This window comes from Dermacentor silvarum, chromosome 7, assembly GCF_013339745.2.
Source record: "Dermacentor silvarum isolate Dsil-2018 chromosome 7, BIME_Dsil_1.4, whole genome shotgun sequence".
Lineage (NCBI taxonomy): Eukaryota > Metazoa > Arthropoda > Arachnida > Ixodida > Ixodidae > Dermacentor > Dermacentor silvarum.
Window position 1 is genome coordinate 102,910,516 of NC_051160.1, and position 25,746 is coordinate 102,936,261.

The 25,746-nt window shown below is 46.1% G+C and overlaps 1 protein-coding gene across 1 annotated transcript in view; it reads left to right on the forward strand.

Annotated features, from left to right (window-relative positions):
* Positions 1-25,746, forward strand: part of LOC119458333 (mitochondrial basic amino acids transporter-like) — a 51,906-nt gene that overhangs the window by 21,569 nt on the left and 4,591 nt on the right. The window contains exons 3-5 of the mRNA XM_037720170.2: positions 18,558-18,641; positions 22,795-22,992; positions 23,777-24,078. Coding sequence (XP_037576098.1) covers positions 18,558-18,641; positions 22,795-22,992; positions 23,777-24,078 — 584 coding nt within the window. The remainder of the gene's footprint in view (positions 1-18,557; positions 18,642-22,794; positions 22,993-23,776; positions 24,079-25,746) is intronic.

Consider the following 25,746-nt stretch of genomic DNA (forward strand, 5'->3'; position numbering starts at 1 on the left):
GCGTGTTCATTTAAGTTTGTTCGGCTAGAGAAACAAACAAATAAACAAGAGACTAAGTATATGACATTTTTTGCCCAAGTTCGAGCGATTTTCGAAGGTGAGTAGGATTTTTTGTGACAATTATGGCGGCTCCTAACAAAGCGATTTACGCTATGCATTGAGATCTCTGAGCCCGTTCACTCATGGAGAAAGCACAGTGACATTAACGAATGCACCCTGTTAGTACTAAAAAAAAGAACTTAAGCCTGTTTTTGTTTTCGAAAGCAATGTCCTGGTGTTTCTTTCCGTAATATTGCTCCCGCTTGAAAGTTCGCCTACCAGATTTTGAAAGCGTGCGCTTACTTCATGGAATAAGTTATATTATTTGCAGTTTATTTCGTTCAATTCAATACGCAGGTCAAACAAGTAAATAAAAGGATGGTTACTCAAACGATAGCCCGTAATACCAACCAAGGAATCAAACTGTCATGACGATGCTGGTATCTCTAAAGCGTCGGGTGTGTGCGCTTTTACTGACGCCGCCTGCTTCCCATCGCCTGTTTTCTGTGTTATATGTACTGCCGCGTATTTTCGGCACCATCGAAAGTGCGGACAATTTCAGTGTTCACATTGAATATATCTGTGTTTACATTGGTTCCTTCAACAGTGTTTCCAGTATTTATCGAGTTTGATTCCTACATCATCAATGAGCTTGAGCGCATTCTCCCTAGTCACATTCATTTATTTATTTAATTTCTGCATCAGGTGCACTTCATCTAATCTGGAGATTTCTGAGACAAGGACAGTCCGCGAAAATGCCGCAAGAGATGTTAAGAAAAATTCCGGCTGAACTGATCTCTCAATTACAGTCCGGGGTAATGCAATGTGCATTGAAGCAATATACCGACACACCCTATTGCGGAAAACACCTTCATTTAGATTATTAGTGGTTATTCTCAGATTTATGTTGCTTCAGCTACATATATACAAAGATGTCATCACGCGACTTTGAGGTGATGACGTAATCACGTCTCATCATCGTGTAAAACGTGACGTCACCACTTGGTCACATGGGTTTTCGTACCATCGGATGTCAACGCCTGATTTCCCTCGTCACGGGCCATATAATGATTTCGTATTTATAAAGAATACCTCTCTCAGCAGCTGCAGTGGCAGTTTTCCACAGCTTCGCTGGACATCCACTTTCTCAGGTCCGGTAGGGCGAGCCATTTTATTGCGGTAACAATTATATGGACACTCCAAGAGGATTTCTGCCATCGTCATCGCCGTCGCCGTGAGGTTCCGTACAAAGTCCAAGGGCGATAAAATCGTCGCCGCGCGCCGTATGTGCGAGTGAAAACGCGCGAGCGACGCGCGCTTTTACAGAGAGCGAGCACACGGCGGAGAGCAAACGCGATGTCTACCGTCGCGCGAAAGGCCATGCGGGGATGGGGGTGACGGGGGGCGACGTTGTGCTGCGGCACGAACTGCGTATCTTGTGACCGTATCTGCGTATCTTGAAGAGGAACTGGTGACTCAATCTCGCCCGCGAAAGGAGGAAAGCGAGAAGGCAGCGCGGGAGGGAGGGGGTGCGGCTTCTACTGAGCCAGCAACTGCGCACTTGTACTTTGCGCCGCTTCGGCCGTCGCGCGCACCGTATCTTGAAAGCTGTCTGCACACGGCTCCTACCATGCGCTGGGCTTTCGCCACTCAGTTTCCGTGGAAGCGATAGACCACACGGACCTTAGCTAGCTGCTGCTGCCACGCTTGCTCATGCCAGCGTTTTGACAGCGGTTGTCTGCTGTCATCGAGTGTGATCTATTTATGCTTCTTTGTGTGCGCTGAAACCATGCTTGTTAATTCCGTTAGTAAGCGAATGTGCCCAAGCTTAACAGCCGATAAAACTACTATCTTTACTCTGTATAGCTTTCTACTAATTTGGTATCGCAATTGATGCTTCGCTTTCGGGCGAAACTGCGACTTTTTTCTTCTTTCTTGCTTTTTATTGTCTTTTTCCGGGAGTTTTTAAGGTGTTGGTTCCTCAGACCCATCTACGCCGGATAGCTTGTGTTGAACGAGCAGGCGAAGGAATGCACCGAAAATGCCGCGAATACTTTTTGAATAGCGTCTCCTCAGACAGTGGTCATGCGCGAGCGCCGCAAACTTGTCAGAAGGGTCGTTTCAGGCACCGGTAAGACGCATTCGAGCTGATGATGATCTTTTGGCATACGCTTCGAAATGGACCAGTGAAAATTGTCACCTATCCTTCTTGAGCTAATCAAGTAATATATAAATATTTATCAGTCTGGCATTTTGTCTGTTTCCTCAATAATTTCTCCCTGACATAAAACTTCTATATCTATCTTGTACAGTTGTGCTGTGCCTGTGACGTATCCGGTCATACCAATTTCCTTCGTGCTTTTTTTTAACCAATACTCTAAACGTATCTTGCTTATCTCTGCTGCTGACTGGCTACACTGAAAGGGGGTCCGCGCGCCCCAAGCGGCAGTAGCGGGAATCAGGCGTCGGAATAGAAACGCTTGGAAACGCGGTCAGGCCGTAAGCTGCGTTGCTGCTGTGATCGAGCGCAGTGGTTACTAAACCTTGATGTCGTTGTCAGTACTTCCCCCTTCGCGTCTAACTATCGTTTTTCGTGCGGCACCCAATCTGAGCGCAGTTTCGTTGAAACAAGTGTCTGTGCGAAAGCTGCGTTTGCTATCGGTATTTTGCAAATGTTGCCCAACAGGGAGAAATGCGCTAACGTGCCGTAATACTGGGGCGATAGACAGTCGATTTTATTTTTCAGTACCGTTTCGTGGTGACAACGCTGCATAAGGCGAGTGTGTGTGTGTGTGTGTGTGTGTGTGTGTGTGTTTACATCGAAGGCTGTCTAGCTTTACCTCCCAATGGGTATGTCGTGTCCGTGGGCAAAAACGCAACCAATCAGCGGGAGACACGCGCCGCGTGCGCAACTGGGTTCCTTGCAGCATCACCAGATAGCGCTAGTCTCCGCGCATCCGCGGCAGTGGCTGCGCCGGCCGTGCGGGGAAAAGAACCAAAAAGAGCCAGAAAGCTTTCCTTCGAACCTAGCCTTCGCCGCAAGCGTTTCCGGGTAAATATTACGGTTGCATAAGCTGCAGTTGCTGGGAAGCTGCAAACGGTAGCATTTAAAGCAGGGGGTGACGTAATTACACTTTCGTATGCAAAAGAAGAACCCGCCTACGAACTCATTTGAATTGTGACAGTGCTATGGAAAGGCCGCGTATAGGGAAGACTGCTGAAGAGCAGCGTGCATACGAGGCGTGGCGAAAGTGTGGTCAAGTGGAGTTCTCGTCTCTCTCCATGGTCCCCTCTTTGTAGGTGCACGAAGTAGCGGCGCAGGTAGTTCGAACGTCTTAGGTTAATAATGAGTTAAAGTGCATTGAAAGTGCATTTTTCGTCTCCCTGGTTTTGTAGGTGCACGAGGTAGCGGCGCAGGCCTTCGAACGTCTTAGGCTAATTATTAGGTAAAGTGTATGTGAATGTCACCATGTGAATAATTTCAAGCTACGTCGCAATGGGTATTAGTTCTAGTTGTCGTTTGTAGCTTTGCCATCCAACCAACTTCTAGCGTGGATTGGAGGCATTTTTTTTTTTGGTCTGGCGTACCTTCTATTGGCACCGTTTCTTTACAGTTGGGTCACACGCCTTTCAAAACGGCAGTTGAATAGCTGAAGTCAATACCTTCTAGTAGTGATATAATGCGTCACTGTACAAAAGACGCGTGCATTTAATGCGTACATTTGAATTATTTTAAAGCGCCGTTGCAGTTAAGCAGCTGTATTGTGCATTTTGTGACCGCAGAAAAGGACAGAAGACAAGGACGGAGAAGGCCACGGGACAAGCGCTGACTTGCAACGAAGTGTTATTCAGAAACAACAAAATACTTACGTAGACGCAGTATCATAACAAGAGCACGGCTGCTCCATTCTGCTTGGAGGGCGCCGGGTTGGAACGGCCAGTGGCAGGAGCCTATACAATGTGAGCAAGCATAACATGTGCACACGTTGCATGGGCAAAAGCAATAACACGTGTCATCACCTATATATAGTACCCTCCCTATACAACGATTTATCAAGGTTGTTTTTGCGAGAGTGATATCGCTGCCTATCTAATGTTGTAAGCACCTTTGCGTGCGATGTGAGCTGCTTCGACTCTCACTATATATCGTGTTCTTATTCCTGTGTTTGAACAGTACACACATGTCGGCAAATAATGGCGAGCACTTGCAAACATTTTGTCTCTGTCTGTGTGCCCCCTTTTTTTCCCAGTGTTTTTACAAAATGAAGTTGTACCCACTCGCCCAACCTTCATCCTGTGGTTGTATTGACGTTCCGCCGTACCCACGTGATCGTCCACACCGCCGCCGCTAGCGCAAAAGCGACGAGATTGCGTTTGGGCGTGTCAGACCTGCTTTTCTATCGCGGCTAAGCGCAATCTTTAGCGCACCCATTATCACTGAAGAGACCGGATAACAGACATCTCGCTGAGTCAGAATTGGTTTGCACGTTATCCTCTAGTTTGCTTTCACTGGCTGTTTTTCCACCAGTTATCTCAACTCGGCTGCGTGTCAACATGCCAATACGCCGAGCCCTTAGGAAGTTCATTTCTGTAAACATATTTATCGAGGCCTTTGCAGTCAGCGATATATTTAATTCATGACGTGGGTTGTATTCCTATGGTACAAAATGCAAATGCATTAAAAGCACGCGAAGCTTTTCGGCCTGGCTGCGCTTCCCACTAACGAGCACGTTCCTTCTACCTTGCACTCTGAGCCATGCAAGAGTCCTAACTTGAATCTACGACGCCAAAAAAAACAAAAAAAAAACAATAGAGGTAAAAGGAAGAATGCCGCTATTTGCAACAAATACTCTGATATTGGATGCAGATTAATGGAGAGCGCCTCACATGATGCTGGAAGGAGGTGGAGGAAACTCTCCATATGTAGCAAGTCAGAGCCGAAGACAAATGTCGGTCGTTTGACGAAGGCGACGGTCACCCAGAATATTTCTTTTCTTCTTTGGTGAGGCGGGTCAAAAAGACGGCGATTTTCATTAAAGAAATAGGTTTTGTGTTTTTAGTTGTTTCAGCAACATTGATCTCTCCTATTTCACATATGAAGAAATCAGAGCCAGAAATGACCGGGAAAAGTATAATAAACTCGGTTAAAGCACTCGAGGTGGCAAGAAAAGGCACAGATTTCACACATTTTCAAGCGCGCGATGCGTCAAACCGCGGTGTCGCACACCATTGGGCTCGTGCAAGGTGGTAGGCCTAAGCTTTTTCTCTCCAAGGTTAGCTTTGCCGCATCACAATCTCCCCGGGAAGTAATAATAATAATTATCAGAAGTAAACAACTTTTATAGCTTTCAATCGCATTTTTCTCAACTTCATATCTTGAGCAAAACAAGGCGTTTGTGTACGACATTTTATGTACTTATTATGGTCCAATCAAGACTACATTTGATGGGCGTCATTTTTAGGATATGTAGAATGCACTTATCTAGGATTTAATGCAGTCACTATATTTTTCTAAGGATGAAAATTTTTAATTGTACTCGGGCACCAGCCACTGAAAATGAAGCACCAGATACGAAATTCTCTTAAAATGTTGCCTATAAAGGGAATCACATTATCTTGCATTAGCACTCAGTGGAGTGTTAGGGATAAGAAAAATAATTTTGCACTGCTCTAGCATGCCAACTGCTTAGTCCAGCAGCTGCACAAACATGCACTGCTTCTCACTTATGCATGGCACTTAGGACATGAAAGCATCGAGATATCCAGAAACTAAAAGTACATTTCGAATGAACACATCAAGCTCTATAAGTGGTACAATTTTCATTCGCCCAGTGTCATTATTTAAAAAGAAATGTTTCTGAGGAGCATCTCCCCTTAGGGCTCCGTGAACAGTAGTGAGATGTAATCTGTATACTGAGTTTCATTGCCGGAGTAGTACACATGGAACAGTGCCCATGGAGACGACACGTATGCAAATACAATGCTGAGAGAAAAGCGCAGCATGCCTCTGCGGTTGAGGGTTGAGTACGTGGACAAAGAGAAGGCGAGCTGCAGCAAGTGGCGTTGGCTGTTCCACCATGTGTCTTCGTGCCACAGTGGACCGTTTGGCATGTGCCTGCAGAATGCCACAAACCGATATGTTCTTCCAAAATGTATATGATCCTGAAAAAGAGCACTGAACTCGTTTCATGTTATATCTGTCGAATGTTTATTTATTTATTTATTTATTTATTTATTTATTTATTTATTTATTTATTTATTTATTTATTTATTTATTTATTTATTTCGCAAGACTGTTGACTCGATCGGGAGCCGTTGCAGAGGGAGTTACAAATGACGAGTACAGAATTTAGCTAGAACATGCGTGAGACGTTCTAGGCTGGGACTAACGTAAAACATGATTGAAAGTGTACGTGCGGATCCTTGCGCGGGAAACACAATTTGCGAAATAGCACTGTTACTCGCATTCGACATAGCCATTACGAAAATTATTCATCTTAAGTTACAACGCTTGGTTAGACGGAGCTTTGCGAAAGAAAGAAAAAGAAAGAAATTTAAAGAAAGAAATGAAGAAAGAAAGAAAGGAAGGAAGGAAGGAAGGAAGGAAGGAAGGAAGGAAGAACGGTGATAGCTAGACGTCACAGAAGTCAAAGTTTTGCGATGTCACACATAAATGTCGAAGGCATTATCAAAGACGGAAGATACATAGTCTGAGATGGTGTCTGGGGGCGAGCATATATTATAGGTAAGCCAGAGGTTGTATATGCGACCATCCATGATAGGTCTATAGTCTGGCTGTAAAAATACTGTGTATGCAGCGAGGTTATTTGCGTATTTCGCCGCTGCTCGTCTTTCATTCCCTCTATTTTCCATTCGTTGGTGCTTTTAGCTCAAGTAGGAACTAACTTGTCCGCGACTTAAGACATTCTTCAATGAATATCGCTGCGTTTCTTCGCTGCTTTCTCTCCGGCATATCATTGCAAATAGTATCTCTCTCTGTCCTTCCTTGCTACGCGTGCCCAGACGCTTTAATGTATATCAAAAAGCTACCGGGGGCGATACGAGAGATGCCGCACCACCGGATCTCGAGATAAATTTGAAAATCCTCGGAAGGAAGTGCCGCGAACGAACGGCTTTGCGCTTCTTCCCAGCCACAGCGTGGCGAACGTATCGAAAGTATACGAGTAATACGCAAGAGTGCTTATCGATCGCTGCTGCGGATAAACCGTCGCTGGCGCCATGATATTGAAGCGGTGACATGATAAGAGGGATCATGCTGGAATTCGTTGCAATCACGTTGGAAAGGGTAGGAGCAAATAGAGGGGTGAGTGCCCCCACCCGGCCTTCTGCCGCCAGCTGCGAGCGCGGTGGTGTGGCAGATAATCTAGCCTTGCAGCGTAGAGGAAAGTGACCAAGCTATTGCCGCCTCCGCATGCGCACGGCACTTTCTATTTAGCACCGACGTCAGCGAATATTATTTTCCGTACAGTGCTTTAAGCTCAGTACGTCAGGCGTTGGCGTCACGTCAGCCTAAACGTGTCTACTTTCCGGACGCTTTTATATTTTTCCAGTATGACCCGCCAATTAATTCGCGTCGTCTGCGATGTCGTTCTCCTGCTCAGCGTGCACGATGGGGCCGAATCAAACCCCTGCCGCAGCGGCCGCATTGCGACGGCAGTATACATGGGACTGAAAACACCCGTGTGTACTTAGAATAAGAAGCATTCAGGTAAAACAAAAAATCTCTAGTCGATCTAAACTATTACTGTCACGCTGTAGCGATGGTGAAGAAACATTTAGCGCCATAAATACATCAGTCACTTATCTATTTATTGGGCGAATACGTTCAAAAATTTACCGATGTAATAGGGGCCTGTTGCGCCGAGCGACAAATCGATAACACTGACACATCCGCTGAAGAACGGTAAGCATCGAAAAGCGAAACAATATACACGTGCTAATAGAATTGTGCCAACGAATGTACGGATCACTTCTTAGCCATCTACGACATTGCCCAAAGCTTCTTCTTCTTTCTGGGGTTTTACGTGCCAAAACCAGTCCTGATTATGAGGCACGCCGTAGTGGAGGGATCTGGATTAACTTTGACCACCTGGGTTTTTTTAACGGGTACTACAACGCGAGCACACGGGCGTTTTTGCATTTCGCCCCCATCGAAACGCGGCCGCCGCGGCCGGGATTCGATCCCGCGACCTCGCGCTTAGCTACGCAGCGCCTTAGCTAACTGAGCCACCGCGGCGGGTCAATTCCAGCGTTTGAAACGATAAGAACTAGGAGGCTTTAGCCCGTGGCCAGCTACAACTTTCGAAATCAAACGAATATGTGAAACGCGCAAATTCACTCATTTGGTAAGCGTTGAACCGACTTTAACAATATTTTTATCATTCAAGAGGGAAATCATTGTAATGTTCTACCAACTATTGGGAGCAGAAGTTCTATATAAGATATCATAAATTCTGCAAAAATTGCTAGAAATAGAGCAGTTAGAAAGAAAAAAAAACGTGAAGCACGAAGCTTCTCAATCCGTAATTGTGCACCAAACAAAATACCGCAGTTCTGCAATTGCATCCGTTGGATATCTGAAAGGGAAAAACGTGATATACGAGTGTGCGGTTTACGGGATACTGTTGCAATGTTTACGTGGGTTTTCTAAACTCGCGTACTCGCAGTCTTACTCACAAATAAGGGTGGTATACCTCATAGTGGTGTATGATATGCACCAATTTTGTCCTCTTCATATATCTCAATAGGTTTACAGAATTGTTTATTGGCTTCTATTTCTGAGTTACAGATTCGTAAACCTCAATAGGTGCTGTCTACACAATTGTATTTTGGTATCTATTTATGAATGACAGAATAATATATATTAATAGGTGCAGTTTGAAGACTTGTATATGGGGTTCGACTTCTGAGTTACACAGTTGTAAGCTTGACGCGTCATTGCTTTTTTTTATTTTACGATATTTAACAACTTAAAAAATTTGGCCTAAATAAAAGTTATTCAGGTCCCAAGCACATGTTTCAATTGATGTGAAACGAAGCTTTACTGCAGCGGTAAATGAAAAGCAATCCAACTAACATCTATGCATACAACGTATTTCTTTTCATTGTTTGCCACGGTGTAACCTCTTTTAGTGTGTGTGTGTTCGTGCACCCAAAACGCCACAACTTTATTCTCATGCAATTTTTGTAATTATGGAATACATTGTTCACAAGCTATGCCTAAATGCAAGCCCCAAATTAAGCGAATGCACAAGGTTAGACATCTACGCAGCCATGCCACGAGGATGAGAGCGATGTATGATGCCTGTCGAAGGAAGGACACTGTTCAGTGAACAGTGAAATGATTCTATACATCGAGTGCGCCTGTAGCAAATACCAATTCTGGGTGATTGGCCAAGCATGGACACACACTAAGTAGCACATGCCCACCAGCTAAATCAAAGTTATACAAATCAAAGAAACTGTTGAATATAAGCGCTATTTCGTTTTAGGTCGGTTTGCTTCAGCGATACCCATGAGCCGGCATTATGTGTTCAGGTTTTAAGCAGGAATGAATTGTGTATTGCGTAGAACACAGGTGCGCTAACAGGCGCTGCTTGGTCACAATACAGGGCTAGTAGTAATCTCGTTTGCTGGCGCTTCCTTTCGGCACTCGTATCACCTTCACGTATATGTTCACAGATATAACCACCCACATACCGACCGACAATGGCAGCAGTAGCCAGGCCAAACCCGAGAGAGCCGACAAGAAAGCTTCTCTTTAGAACCTGCTCCCTACAGTCGGTAGATCTTGACGTTGTGTTAAGGCGAAATATTCCTGGCGAGTTCCACCCCGTTTCTGCAACTTCCATCTGGCAACATCTAGCCGTTTTCATCGGCCAATCCAGAAGACAGTGCAGTGTGAGAATGCGGACCTTCCCGTGCAAGTGCCGCACTACAATCAAGCTATTTGACGCCAACTAGGGCACGCAAACATGGGTATTTGCAACCGGGGTCATTTGGCGTGTGCCACCGGGTATGACCGGGTATGTGCCCCCACTGGGTAGTATGGACCACTTGGGTCACTGAATGTCCCAGCAACAACAAACAACGCCGAGCGCTGCATTCCACATCAGTTCACGACGCGCCGCAAAAGCATTAGCCGAAACCCAAGTTGGCAAAAGCAACTTGGCCCTATGACCCCAGAGTGGCGAATGCCTAGTGCCACTGGGTATGTTCCGCCGGGTATGTGTCCACACATATATATGTGACATGAGCATATATGTGGCATGAGACAAACATGGCTGCCCGAACGCAAGTATTTAATGTGAATATTATTATTTGCCTACGTCCGCCGTTTTCAGCCTATCTATCTATCTATCTATCTATCTATCTATCTATCTATCTATCTATCTATCTATCTATCTATCTATCTATCTATCTAGCGTCTTACGCCGATCCAGTGGCCCAAGTGGTCTAACAGCTTGTGCCACCAAGCATGGGATCGTGGCCTTGATGCCGTTGTGGTCGTTACATTGCCGTCATTTCAGCTTTGTCATTCGACACTCGTCAAGACGTCATCCTTCCCGCCCTCGTCGTCATACAGTCATCATGCATTCGTTGTGACACCGCCATCGTGTGACACCGTTGCGGTCGTTCAATCGTCGTCATTCCATATATTCAGGTAGGACGTACTAAAATAAAGCTTCTTTTTACGTACCGATGATCATCGTTTTCCCAGTATACTGCTGTATCCATCGCCTTGCGAGTACTCTTTCCGGCAAATTCCTGTCTGTATTTGCTAGGTAATTTCATTTTAGGGGCGAAGCTCCTTATAGCGGCACTCGTTCGTCCCCGTCGTAGTAGGTAGCCACGTCTAGTTTTATGAATTGCTCAATAGATGGCGTTGTGTGTCCGTATATGTATGTATACCCATATATACATATATATGTATACGTATAGTATAACCGGAAGCCGACTTCCGCTTCCGGTTCCACTTCCGGTTCCGCTTCCGGAAGCCAGCTTCCGGCTTCCGGAGAACGCTTCCGGCGTTTTATGAAAAACAAAATTCCGAAAGTTGTGTCCGTAGCGCGGAATCGAACCAGGGACCCCTCGCTTCCGAACGCGCGGCGCTAACCACTACGCCACGAAGCGCACATAGACACACGCACCACGATGACAATAAATACCCAACATTAACGAAAGGCCGCGTTTCTAGCGCGTTTCTAGCGCGTTTCTAACGCGTTTGTGCTAGCGCATTACGGCCCGTGTAAGAAGCTGGTGTAAGACGCTGTGGCCTCTCCGCATTACCTTCAACGCGTTTCGAACGCGCTGCCCAAGGCGGTGGCAAGTCAAGTTCAAGTCGAGGAGCGTCGGCAAACGCGGTGCACGTTCCGGCATGTGTAAATGTCTGCGTAAGACGCTGCGGCCGCTCCCCCTTACTAGAGAGTACTGCACGTTTCTAACGCGTTTGTGCTAGCGTCCCCTTAAGCGGGAGATCCGATGATTCCCTCCGGAGCTTCGCCCACTCATCATCATTCACCCCGTGGATATGCTGTGATTTTTATTGCGATAGCAATTATATGGACACTCAAAAGCAGATTTCTGCCGTCGCCGTCGCCGTCGCCGTGAGGTTCCGTATGACGTCAATGGGGATGAAATCGGCGCCGCGCGCCGAACGCTGTATGTGCGAGTGAAAGAGCGCGAGGGGCGCGCGCTTTTACGGGGAATGAACGCACGGCGGAGAACAAACGCGCGTTCTGCGCCGTGCTCCCTAAGGGCTGCAGAAGTAGGCGTCTCTTTCCTCCTTTACAATCACCATATATGTAGAGCAAACGCGCCTTCTTCCGACGCGCGAGAGGCCGTGGGGGAGGGGGGAGGGGGGAGGGCGAGGGAAGGGAGGCGACGTTTAGCTAAGAACCACTTATCATCGGCACCAAGTGCCTATTTATATAAGAGGCTCCGGCAACAGTCACCAACGCCGCACGCATTTTGAGCGAACGCGGACAAAACGCCGACGGCGTCGACAACAGTTCTGCGTGTTGCCGGCGCTGCTGCATGTCCAAGTTTATACAGCCGATAAAGCTAATATCATTACTCCGTATAGCTCTCTACAAATTTGCTATCGCAATTGGTGCTTCGCCTTTCAGGTGAAATTGCGACAACTTTTTTTAGCACTGACGAAGCACGAGTATATTGAGAATATCAGAGGGATTATTAAGTTCCTAATGATGTATGTCATGCTTTTTACGGCTTAGAGCTCGGGGTTACGTGAATCGACATTGCACGTGAAAAGCGACGTTCACGGAAGGCGTGCCGTAGGCATTCACGTGATCGCACTTGTAGGCCACGAGCGTCGAACCACTCTGCTGCCGACTTGTCTCGTGCTCTGATTCAGACCTATCTTCCTTCGTTTCTGAACTGGCATTGGCCACAGCTCTTAACATCGCCCTTGAAGCAAGCAAATGACAACAGTATATATCTACAGAATCACTATGTGCTTCGCGCTTGCATGTGCCCGTAGTACTCCAGTTTTTTGCTACATCTCTACATTGTTCTCCGCACTGCGGGTCGGCGTATTTCTGAGAAATTAAACGTCGTATTTGTAAGCTTCCCAGTTACAGGCTACTATCTATTGCCCTATCTAGTAACGTGAGCGAATGGGGATGGCGACCGCGTTCAGCTCTCTCGCAACGCATCTCGCATCCTTTGTTGTCCAGGCACTCTTTATCTGCTAATCACATTCCGCTCGTGATAGAGGCTTGGGGCCATGCCCTCGCCGATAAAAAAAAAAGCCGAAAAGGAGGGTGGGAGCATTCAGCAATGACTTCTGTTACGGCTGGTGGAGGTCTATCCTTTCTTGCGACGACCGCCCTTATCGCCCCGAGCAGTGACGCGATTTATGCGGCGAACGTGCCAACGGGATTGTTTTATGCCACATTTCTTGGCACTAGTTCGCTGGTTGCGTCCTTCAGTGCGACACTGAAAACATTCGCATCCATCAGGTTGGCACGCGCTCACGCGGTCACATCGTTGACGTAACAAAGGCCACTCACCCTACGGATTGCTCCAAATGATGCATCCTCCACGGTCGCTTAATGGCTACGACTGAATGCTGTTAAGCACGAGGTTGCGCGTTCGAGCCCTCGCCGCGGCAGCCGCGCGTTCTGGTCAGGGCGGACTATAAAAACGCCCCCGCGGCCAAGCTTTGGCTGCACTTTGCAGAACCACACTCGGTCAAAATCAATTCGGAGCGCTCCGCTACGGCGTCTCTCGTAGACTAAGTGCGTCGATTCAATCAACCAATCAATCAATCAATCAACCAATCAATCTGTCAGTCAGTCGATCAGTCGCGCGTCTACATTGCCTTCATTTGCACAGCTGCATCTTATATTAAAATCCATCTTCTTACCGTGAGCCATTAACCAGTTAGATACATTGGCACATCAAGTTATATATATATCACAGAAACCTGGCTCGCGCCTGACGTTTTTGATCACGAGTTTGCACCGCCCAACTATTATGTGATCCGAAAAGACCGCCCCCACACGTGACGGTGGAGTGGCGTTATTGATAAAAAAAGAACTTTCCTTTGTAGCTCTTCCTGAAGTACAAAGCGCCGAAGCAATTTTTTGCAAACTACTTTGTGACGGTACGAGCATATTTATAGGTTGTGTTTATCGGAGCCCAAACTCTGGTGACGCTTCTATCAGTGTCATTCATGATTACATGGAACGTCACGTGTGTGGTTCACGCGTTGTCCTCATGGGTGACGTTAATCTGCCAGACATTAACTGGAATAATATGTGCTACTCATCATCAGCTTCGGATGTTTTGTTTGACCTCATGCTAAGCTTCAATCTTCATCAGGTCGTTTCACGCCCAACCCGATCACCGGGAACTACTCGGAATATACTTGATCTGATCTTTTTCAGTAATCACTTCGACATAAACCGTATAAAAACTGATGTAATCCATGGTATATCTGATCATGACGTAGCAGTGTGCATCGTAGCTCTTGGTGACACCATCACCACTCATTCTTCTGTATCTGTAGTAGCAGACTTCGAAAAAGCCGATGACGATAGTATACTAACGCACCTCGCTCATGAATTCCATCATTTTTTAGAAACGGGTTCCGATCCTTCAGTAGATGTAGATTCCCTTTGGTTTCACTTCAAATCGATTGTACTTTACTGCATCACTCATTACGTACCTACAAAAACAAAGCGCCCTCCAAAAAATAATCCATGGATCACGCGAGAAGTAATTCAAGCAAAGCGACGTTTGAAAAGGTTACGTACGGCTATAAAAACTAAAGGTGGGGGAGAATCCAGAATTCAGAAATTACCGGACGCCATCGCGGAATTCAAACTTAAAGCTAAGCAGGCCAAACAGCGCTATTTCAATGTAACATTACCTAATTTTCTTGTTAATAATCCCCAGAAGTTCTGGAATTACTTTCGTGCCAGTAAAACTGTTACATCGGATCTCCTACCCGAAGAAAAAACTGCTAAGGCTAACACATTTAACGATTTGTTTTGGTCAGTGTTCACTATAGATGATATTGTTATTCCTGCAATTCTAACGCAAGATTACACGAAAATCGATAAACTAGACATTACGGACGCTGGTATTTTCAATCTACTGCTTCAACTTGACCCCAAGAAAGGTAGTGGCCCCGATGATATACCTAATACTTTCCTCAAAAGATATGCAGAGTGGTGTAGTAAACATCTTGGCCTAATTTTTCGGAAATCACTCACGACTTCAAAATTACCTCATGACTGGAAAATTGCAAAGGTAATTGGGAACCATAAAGGAGGTGACACAGGATTACCTTCAAATTTCAGACCCATTTCACTAACCAGCACTTCATGTAAATTTCTCGAACACATAATCTTAAAGCACATGACAGTATTCCTCGAGCGCATCAATTTTTTCTCTCCCAACCAACATGGTTTTCGCAGTGGTTTGTCGACGGTAACTCAACTAACAGAACTGGTCCACGATCTTGCTGTTACAGTTAATAACCGCGGTCAAACTGATTTGATTCTACTCGATTTATCGAAGGCTTTTGACTGTGTGTGTCACAGAAAATTAATAGCTAAAGTTGAAGATATTTTTCGTATAGGAGAACTTTCTGCTTGGATAAAAGGCTTCTTAAGTAACCGCTCGAAATTTGTCGTTTACAAAAGGACGCCTTCCAACACAGTCGCAATAACATCCGGAGTGCCTCAAGTGTCTGTTCTGGGACCATTGCTTTTCCTACTCTATATTAACGATATCACAGCTAACATCAAGTGCAATATAAAGCTATTCACGGACGACTGGGTCATTTACAGAGAAATTAATCATTACAATGATGATATTGAACTGAATGATTCTCTAGCTGACATAGGTAATTGGTGCTCTAAATGGCAGATGAAAATCAATGTACAAAAGTCCGCGATCATGACTGTAACCAAGAAAGCGGCATCCTCCGACTTTACATACGCAATTAACGGCACTCCACTTAACAAGGTTGAAGAACATAAATATCTAGGCGTTACATTAACCTCAAAGCACAAGTGGGACAAACATATCAGTAACATAATCTCAGAGGCGCTGCGCAAGCTATTTTTCTTAAAACGAAGCCTGGCGCTCGCAACCACGTCAACGAAGCTGCTAGCCTACACATCATTTGTAAGGCCTGTTCTCGAATACGCTAACACAGTCTGGTTTCCGCATACACTGACTAACATAAGCAAGCTAGAATCAGTACAAAGGAAAGCTGTGAGGTTCATCCATAACAAATATAAACGTACAGACTCTCCAACAAATCTTTTAACCCAGTCCGGTTTGCTAACACTATCCACAAGAGCGAAACACGCTCGCTTAAAATTCTTGTTTCAACTGCTAAAAAATAACTATAGGATAGATACCTCCAAATACATTTCATTTTCCCAGGCTCGACCTACACGCAATAAGCATGCGCAGACATTGACAGAATACGTATGTAAAAATGACACGTTTAAGTATTGTTTCTTCCTGCTCGCAATAGCAGAATGGAACCAACTTGACGCTTCTATCACCAACATCGAATCATTATCTGAATTTACCTCCCACATGGAAAAATCTGCGTATGCGTAAGAGTATACCTATGCATGCAGTGGCATCGGCACAGATTTCTTTGTTCGGTAGGAAATTTCAGTAAACCTGCTCATTTAGGACAGTTTATTCGTTTGTCATACTGATTTTCAACGTTCGATGCTTAAATTTAGGTTCTGTTTCATTATTTGCCCCTTGCGATACCTGTGCTATGGTTATTTTCCGTGGCCATCTTTCGTAAAGCTTCATGTCCTTTTTTTCTTTCTTTCTTCCTTATTACTATTCCGTTTGATCTTAATATCGGAGTATTGTATAGATTGTATAACTTGCACTGTATATATCCTTTTTGTATAACCTGCATTTTTGTTTGACTGCACTGTACAGAAGAATTATTGTACTGCCCAACTGCCACGCTCTCGAAGGAGAGCAGCAGTATTGAAAATAAATAAATAAATAAATAAATAAATAAATAAATAAATAAATAAATAAATAAATAAATAAATAAAATATATTTTTTTCATCACTTGGCACTGCTGATATTGATTTTGATAAACTTGGTAGGTGTGCTGACTGGCGATTTTCCACTCGGTATACACTTACAGTCTCTTGTTTTACCGAGTACTATGCAATTTAATAGAAGGCCATCAAATTTTCATGTCTAACTGATAAATGCATGACAGGTATTTCCACTACTGCGGGTCGGTTGTCACATATACGAACTTAGTGTCTTTGCCTGCTCTTGAATTTATCGATCGTATTATTTGTTCTTTATGTTGTATTGTCCCCTTTACAACCCTTTTTTGTCTTTGGACCGCAGTTGCTTGAAAACAAATTAAATGATCTAACCATATTAAAACTTTCGCGTTGTGACTTCACTGGATCGAGTCGCAGCGACCCAAGTTGAAATATACGTTCCAACCATGTGAAACATATGTAAATTTGATCGGAGCAATTCAAACAACTGTTCCGAATTACACAATTTTGTGTCGTATAGGTTTCTTGCATACGAATTGTACTTTGGAGAGTCTTCTGTAAAACTGAGTGGCGGATTTTTTGTTTCGCCTGGCTTTTCTGCATCTGCTTATATATCAATCTTTAGAGCTTGTTAACAGGCCTGCCGATCTTGAGATCATGGTTTTATATGCGAAAACATTGCGCCCACTGACCAAGTGAATGTTAAAAACAGAGATCTTTCTTCTTCATCATCATGTTACGTACCAGACAAATTTCCTTCGAATCCCTGAATAGTTTTCGAATGTTCAGGTATGGCTGTTTAATGACTGTATATAAACAAAAAAATTTGCCGGGTATCTGCGTGCTTCGCTGCAATTGTCGTCGAAAGACGATAGTCTTCTGCTGGCCGTACTACATGAGTGCTGGTCTGATCCGCGGCCACCCGTGATGCTGTTCTCGTACCATTTCCGTCCTGGCATGAAGGTTTGTTTGAACAGATTTCATTTTACCGCATTATTTCATCAAGCGGCCATTTATGTTTTGCCCTGCCTCAGACAGCGCTTCCTTTATCGGCTGCATCTGGCTGGCATTGATAAAATTGAGGAGGCGCTGCGTGAGACATGGACGCCATCTCGGCAATACATCGGGAAACATGAGCTTGTGCAGAGGGTTTCCTTCCTCCATGGCAGAGGGCGCTCGTCGGCGCGCAGTCGGGGAACGTCGTTCGTCGACGCGCATAGCATGGCATTTTCAGCGCAGCTTAAGAAACTAGGGTCTTTAGAGTTACGTATCTATGCATTTTCTATTAAAGGAACACACCTCCTAATACTTACCTAGTGATGTTGCGCCTCAGATATGCGTAATATTTACTTTGTGATCGATAACGTTCACAAGTATGAACAGCCGTACCAGTTTAAGTAGTGTGGGCGGTAAGCAAGTGGTCCAACTTTGGCCGGTTGGCTGAATCGGGTGACAGACAGACAGACAGACAGACCAAATTTTCAGCGTTTAAGTTCCCCAAGAAAGACTATCGTCTTTAAAACGTGGTTGTGTCAGGACTGGGGTGAAAGTTTTCTAACGACTTGAAATTTGTAGCTAGTCAACACTCCTCCGAGTCCAATTCCAGAAGGCGAATTATTCACAAGACTACGCGAAATTTCTGCAGAAGCATTGATTAGAGATTTGCCGAGTATGTGCACGACGTAAATTATATCTGACTTCTAAATCCTGCCACTGGCGTTTGTTTTGAAACTTCGTAAGCACACTCCGGTAAGCAATTGAGCTTTTGAAGTGGGCCTTCTGTTGTCTTCCTCTAATGTTTGTACCTGGATGCTTTGGTTGATTTTTATTGATTTTGATGAACGCCAATTGAGAAGACATAATATGAATGGCAAGGCGAGTGGGCGGACAGTCTGTTAGTGCGATGAGATTTGCATGCTGTCTTTTTAAAATTTGTTTCTACTCTTTCTCCGCAGGTCCGCTTACAGACCCAAGATGGTTTATCTCATAGGTACAAAGGGGCCATCGATTGCTTCAGGAGCTTACTGAGAACAGAGAAGGTGAGTCCTCGCACAATTCGCTCCTTTCTCGTGGAATGCTGTGGACATGTGTTTAGCAGCTGCACGTGAATTAATTGGGACATGTGCTCCGTAAAGTATATGACCCAAATGATTCCGTACTCGCCCTCAAATGGAAATGTCTTTGCCAAGTTAGCTTTCAACAGCCGTGGTTGAGTGCTGCTATAGCCCAAGGTGCCGTTGTTCATGATTATTGGCACCCGCCGTGGTCGCTTAGTGGCTATGGTGTTGGTCGGCTAAGCACGAGGTCGTGGGGTCGAATCCCGGTCACGGCGGCCGTATTTCTATCCGGGCGAAATGCGAAAACCCCGGTGTACTTAGATTTAGGTGCACGTTTAAGAACCCCAGGTCGTCCAAATTATTCCGGAGTCCCCCACTACGGTGTGCCTCATAATCAAATCGTGGTTTTGGGACGTAAAACCCTATAATTTAATTTTAATGATTGCTGGCCTTATTTCATCAGATTTGGTCGTACCAGAAAGTATTGAATGACCCTGGTCATACTATGCATAAGCAAAGGAATCTGATTTGCAAGAGTCGGCTCAGGGTCTGAAAACTATTTCCTGAACGAGTCCCACTACGCAAAAAAAACAAAAAAAAAATCAGTCTTGTAAGTTTTAAATACCCGGCGTCCTCTAACTCTAGTAGCCTCGGAATGTGCCTTTGTTTGTTCGTTCGTTCGGTAGGAAACCATCGACATGGCTCGCATGACGCAGCCTTAGCTTGCACCGGACACTTGTTTACTTGTTCTCACAGATTCGAAATGCAGAAACGATCTGTTAAGGCAGCCTCTTGATCTATTTCATTAAAATTTCCTAATCATTGACTGAAAGAAAACGTGTTATTTTATTCCCTGCGTGAAAGAAAAGAACATTAAAGCGAGCATTCTGCTATTTCACAAATTTTAAAGGCTAAATTATGAAACTTCGATTTTTTTAAATATGCATATAAGATAGAGGCTCCGCAAGAAAATATATATCAAACATTTTTAACAGCGCGTTGTTCAACGCTTAGACATAGCCAAAACAAAAGGTTAGATTTTAGTGTATTTACAGTTAAGTCGGTGGCACGAACATTTGGAACATCTTGTGAGCGCCATAACAGTGTGCCTTAGACCGAATAATAGTATTAATATTTTCTTCTTTGATTGGGCTATATTGTCTTTTTAGCTATAACAATATACAATTCTGACACATGTTTTTCTTAATGAGGCAGCCATTCTCTACGCAAGAAAGAGCTGCATTCAAGAAAAGTCACAATACCAGGATTATAGCAATTGTCGAGTTCATAATACCAGTCTAGAGAACATGCCGTAATAATGTTTTTCATATATATTTAAAGAAAAAAAATATGTTTTCTACAATCTTGTCTCGGAAGATGCAGGACTCTTGTCGTATCCCTTGTTTTTTTTTTTGTTTTTTTTTTCGCCAAGTGAAATCTGTGTCACTTCCAAACCTGATTTATTTTGACGGAACAGATAAAAGAACTTGAGTCCTCTCAGTGGTTTGTCACATGCTAAATATGGTGGTAATGGTGAGAGTTGCTTGCAGAAAGTGTTTCAGGCAGTGAGGGCTGGCATTCGCATTGCTTGGGAGGGGCAAATTGGCAGAAGTAGGTCTGCCTTCTGCAATGTAAATATAAATGCGATGAGATCAACAGGGTTGTACAATAAGCACTCCGGCATATATGTGTATGCGTGTGTGCGTGTTTGTGTCTTTCTGTCTGTGCTCGTGTGTATGTCTGTCTTTGTTCGTGCGTGTGTGTGTTTCACGGATGCTGGCTGGTCGCGTAACGCTACATTGACTTCCACCTTCTTAACGCACTGTCATTCTTTATCGCCCTCGCAACTTATAACAGATGTTGTGAATGCAAAGTACAGCCTTGACAGAGAGAGAGAGATTGGGAGAGGGGGACCTTTATAAAGGCAGGGACGTTAGCCAGAGGTAGCTGTGGTTGGCTACCCTGCACGGGAGAAGGACATAAAAGAGGGAGGCAAGAACAGCAAGTAAACCCTGTCCACAGATCGGTGGTATCCGGCCGCCTTCTCAAAAGTATTTTATGTATAAGTCCGTAAACTTAACAGCTTTTATGAGCCATTGGGAGCACGCGTGTTGTAGAGTTCCGGCTACGTTGTGTTGCGTTCAAGGGGCTTCTGTTCCTAGACACCTCTACGAGATGAAGATAAGAGTTCGTCTGCCTTTCCATAGCTTTTAAGAAAGTCCTGATGTATCAGGAAACTGACTGGACGTGTCGGAGTCAGGTGCTGTCATGCTCTCAGTGACTTCGCCTTTTTTTTTTTTGCAACAGTTCAATGTACCTAATCTGTCTAAAGTTGGAATCAGCTAGCGCAAAACAGGGGTAATCGGAGATCACAGGGAGAGGACTTCGTCCTGCAGTGGACATAAATATAGGCTGATGATGATGAATCTGTCTAAAACGAACGACAACGGCTTCTACCCCAAGCGCGCTGTCACAGCGGTCGCCTTCGCAGAGGGAAGCGAAATAAGCTTGACAATAAGATGGATAACGGGTGTCGCCTGCTTTCCCACATTGATGGCCCTGTTGACACCAAACGACGTTGTCAGTCAACATAGCAGCCATCAATGTAGGCTAGCAAAACAGTGCTGGGGAACACCTTGTTGTCTGCCGATAGAGACACCCCTTCGTCGCCTGCCTACACAGATATATCCTAGGCGTTCCTCACCCAAGAGTACTTACCGCTTTATGGCCAGGCCGGCTGGAGTGTGTTGTGCAAGGAGCAGTGATTCTTGCATCTACAAGTCGTACCACAGCTACCTGGATAACCGTAGCGCAGGGTACCAAATATTTTTGACCGCATAAGGTTGCTTAGCGTGCGCTGCATCTGGACCCTACGCGCTTTCTCGCATTCCCGGTCGATAGAATTTGTAGAAATAGAGATATAAGTGTGTGGCTCTGTGACCGAGGTGAATAAAAGCCGTGACATAAGGCAGTGAAATCTTCACAAAAGCATAGATGCAGCGCAAGGAAATTGCGCAAATATATTTCCCGAAATATCGTAGCTTTTCCTCAAGTCTTTATTGTATCTTTAAATGTCTTCTGAAAACTATATATCGCAGGTGTTGCTTCTCGTTGAGACAACGAGCAGTCTCCGAGGCAACAACTTCCGCCTGCTGTTTCATTATTCTATTGGTGCGGTATGCATGAAGAGTCGCAGTGCGGAATTTGCTTCTCAATGCAAATGGCCCCGCGTGAGTGGTGTCCACTTGTTGCTTTAGAGACGTTGGAGCGAGTCAGCTGTTCAAAGGGTCAATGACACCGCAGGCAACCGCTTGTCAAGCAGGAGGTGCCACTATTTGTTATATAGTGCATCCCACGACAGCCGGTACGTTGCCAGTAGTGAAAGTATTCAGACGCATTACCTATCACTCAGACGCCAGTGTAGCTTATAGTTACCATGGCGTTGCGTTGCCGAGCTCGAGGTCACGGGTTCGTCCCCGGCCACGGTGGCCACATTTGAATAGAGTCGAAATCCAAAAACGCTCATGTACTTGGATTCAGGTGTAAGTTAAAATTAAATGCAGAGTCGCCTAATTAGATCGTATTTGTGACCCTCAAATGTAAATTATTTAGTTCAAGGCTATCCCACACTATATACTTCTAATTTATAGGTCATTGTTTTGGCCCTACCCCCCTTGAATCTGTGAAGATATAGTGGAATAAGCACACCGTATTACCTATCGATTATTTCCGCCTGGTAAAAGTAACGGCTAAACGGCAAGTTCAATTACTAAACGCTCAGTATGGCCGTTCTATTGTTAGCGCCCTGGTTAGGCGAGACTAGTCATCGCGTGCGATTATGATAACGAAACGGTATATGTAGTAACGTTAGGAAAATATCATTGGAGGCTTACCATAGAGCTACCGCTTACTGTCACTGCTACCAGCCTTACTACGTGCCAGATATCTATCAAATTCTCGTGGTTTGTCAGGTGCATGCGCTACTGCGATTATCTGGCATACGGGAAGCTGACCTAAGCATTAAAAGTAAGCGGTAGCTGTAACGCGTGGCGTGTGGCTCTCCACAGCACTCAAGAGGATCATTCAAATGTCTCCTCAGCTGCTGTCTCACCCGCGCTCGATGCGTGTTTTGCAGGTGTCGGGCCTCTACCGAGGAATGTCGTCGCCGATGGCTGGCGTGGCACTGGTGAACGCCGTGGTGTTCGGTGTCTACGGCTACTCGCAGAAGCGCCTCGGTGACGACATCTGGGCACACGGTGCCTCCGGTGCACTGGCCGGGGCCGTGCAGAGCATCATCAGCAGTCCAATAGAGCTGGCCAAGACTAGGTTACAAGTACGTACAGCACCTATTACCACGACTGTGCTCGAACATGTGCTGCAGCGAGCATTGTCTTCAAAGCTATACCCTTCATGAGCGAAAGCAAAGTTGTACAAAACCATGGCCTCCTTGGTCAAAGCAGTTGAGTAGTGCGTTGCGTTCTGTTTGGCGACGTCTGCCAGCTGCGTATGTCCGCTAGATATCAGATGCCTAGCTTAAGGTTTATAAAAGCTGATCGCGACCTCCTGTTCCGGGAATCGTCTTGTGAAAGTTACATGCGAAACAGAAGCTGTGACACAGGAGCGTCGCGGTAGGAAGTTTAATCGTGGTGGAAAAGGGAAATTGGACAAGCCGTTCGAGAACCCAAAGAAAAGCAACCGGCACGTCGAAGCACTATGCGCTAACACTACAAGTGCACTGAAAAGTAGCCACTGCAATTACGAAACCCTCGAAGTTATGAAGAACCACACATGCTTGCTAATGTGCCTTCTCCGGCTGTGCATATTAATAGCTGCATGTTTGTAAGCGAAGAGTCAAAGTGCCCACAAAAAAAGAAAACAACTACGATGACTTCTTCGTCTTCACTTTCACCATTTTCTACAATAATTTCTACCAAATTATAATTTTAGAATCTTGGCCGTGGTAATAATCTTGCCCTCCGAGAAGATTCACCGCCGTAGATTGTGTATAATTTTATTGTATTTTTTTCCTTTTTTTGCTCGCGCACATTTGGTGAAAGCGTTGCCGCCTTGTGGTGACGTCGTTCTCTAACGAGCGGGTGCCGTTCGCTCGAGCACAGATCCAAGGCGAGAGTGGCGGTCGCGCACTCTACAAGGGCCCCGTGGATTGCCTGCGGCAGTTGCTCAGGGTGGAGGGCTTCCGCGGCGCCTTCCGAGGCCTCGGCTCGACCATTCTCCGAGACGCGCCGGGCTTCGGCGTATACTTCGCCAGCTACGAACAGATGGTGCGCGCTGGCGCCAGTGGTCCCGCCAGTTTGATGGCCGCCGGCGGGCTCGCCGGCGTCTTCTCCTGGATGGCCTGCTACCCGATGGACGTGCTCAAGTCCAGGCTCCAGGTAGACGGCATGAGAGGACCACGAAGGTACGCATGAGATTGGTTGATTGATGAAGTTTAACGTCCCCAAGCATCGTAGGGATTTATCAGAGGCGGCGTAGCCAAGGACACCACTTTTTTTTTTAACAGCGGAGCTGTTTAAGCTCTTCATTAGGCCGCGTAAAGCTAACAAAAAAAGTTGCAGTGGCTTAGCTAGGCTATGCCAGGATATACGTAGCGTTAGCAAAGGTTCAGCTGATTATTCTTAGCTTTCCTGGTTGTCTCCTACGCTCAACCGCTAATTGCCAGGCAACTACTTCGAGATCCGATGAGTCAAACTTCTCCGTTCTTCTGCGCTGTTGAGCAGCATTTGCGCTCTCCTTCTCCGTGGCAAACGCCAGTAAGAAGCGCAGCGGCTCCAGCGCAGTGTCAGACGGCGACTCCACAGCGAGCGCGCGCCGGCGCCAGTGCGTCTACCACGGCTACGACGTCACTCCTCTGGAATGCGCAGACCGGCGGCGGTGAGTCGCGCGCGGCGGCGGCGGAGTGCACGAGAGGTGCCGGCTCCGGTGGCTCCGGTGCGCAAGCCGTATGACATCACTGATCCTTGCGCATGCGCAGCACGGCTCTTGATGTGCCGCGCGAAACGGGCTTGGCTAGGCCAGTGTAGCTAACGCTACAAAACTGTGCCTAGCAATGACGTCACCACGCGTTGCCTAGCAACCACGTCGCGCAGCGGCGTGTGCTTCGTCTCCTCTCCGTGCCGAGCACATGTTGCCTTCACATGGGGAGTTAAGGAGGGGAAAGGAGAACATGGGCGCGGCGCGTGCTAAACTCGGGAGAGAGAAAGAGAAAATGAGAGCGCGAGAGAGAGAGAGAGCACGCAATTGTAGCAACACCAACGAGGCAACGCGCCGAGCTGCTGCCGACGCCGTCCGCGTTACCCGCGTTCGCTCCGACCGCGCGCGGTGTCCGTGAATGCAGCCGCTGCCTCTGGCGGTGGCTCGGCAGGTTTCGACCAGCCACGCCCCGGCAATTGTGGAAGCGCAGCTTGGCCGTGACGTCTTCGGGGAGATAAAGCTCGGAGCCGCCGCGACGGCGGCAGAACTCTCGTTGACTCTGTGGCGAATACATGTAGCATTGACATAGGACGACCAAAGAAGATCCGGTCACCCGAAGAAGCCGCTCATCTGGAAGCGCGTCGCCCGGCCAAGCGAGAATCTGCGCGTCGGCGGCGAGCCGATTCGGAATACCGTGCCTAGCAGCACTTGGTATTTCCTAGCAAAACTTAGCCAAGCCTAGTAAAACCCGGAAGAAGCTAGGATGATCACCAGCTCCGCTGTTTACTCCAGCCTTGCACCACTAGAGCAAGCTGCCCTCATGTTAATAGCGAAGCTGTTTAAGTCAGCCGTAATTTGTGGTTCTTGTCAACCAGCTATCATCATCCGCAATGAAGAAAGAAATAAAAGGAAGTAAATTTTCTTGCCGAGGCGGGATTCGAACCCGCGTGCCCACGGTCCCAAGGCGAGCGTCGTAACCACTAGGTTATACAGCCACTTCTTTTTCTTTTCTTTAGGCTATACAGCCGCGCTTGCAGAACATGCGAACCAAATGATTGCTCTCGAGCGTCATCGTCTTCGTCCACAGCTGGCGCGTTCGCACGTGCTCGCGCCAATGCTCTGTGAGGTGAAGTTTTGCGCGCTATGCTCGGCAGAG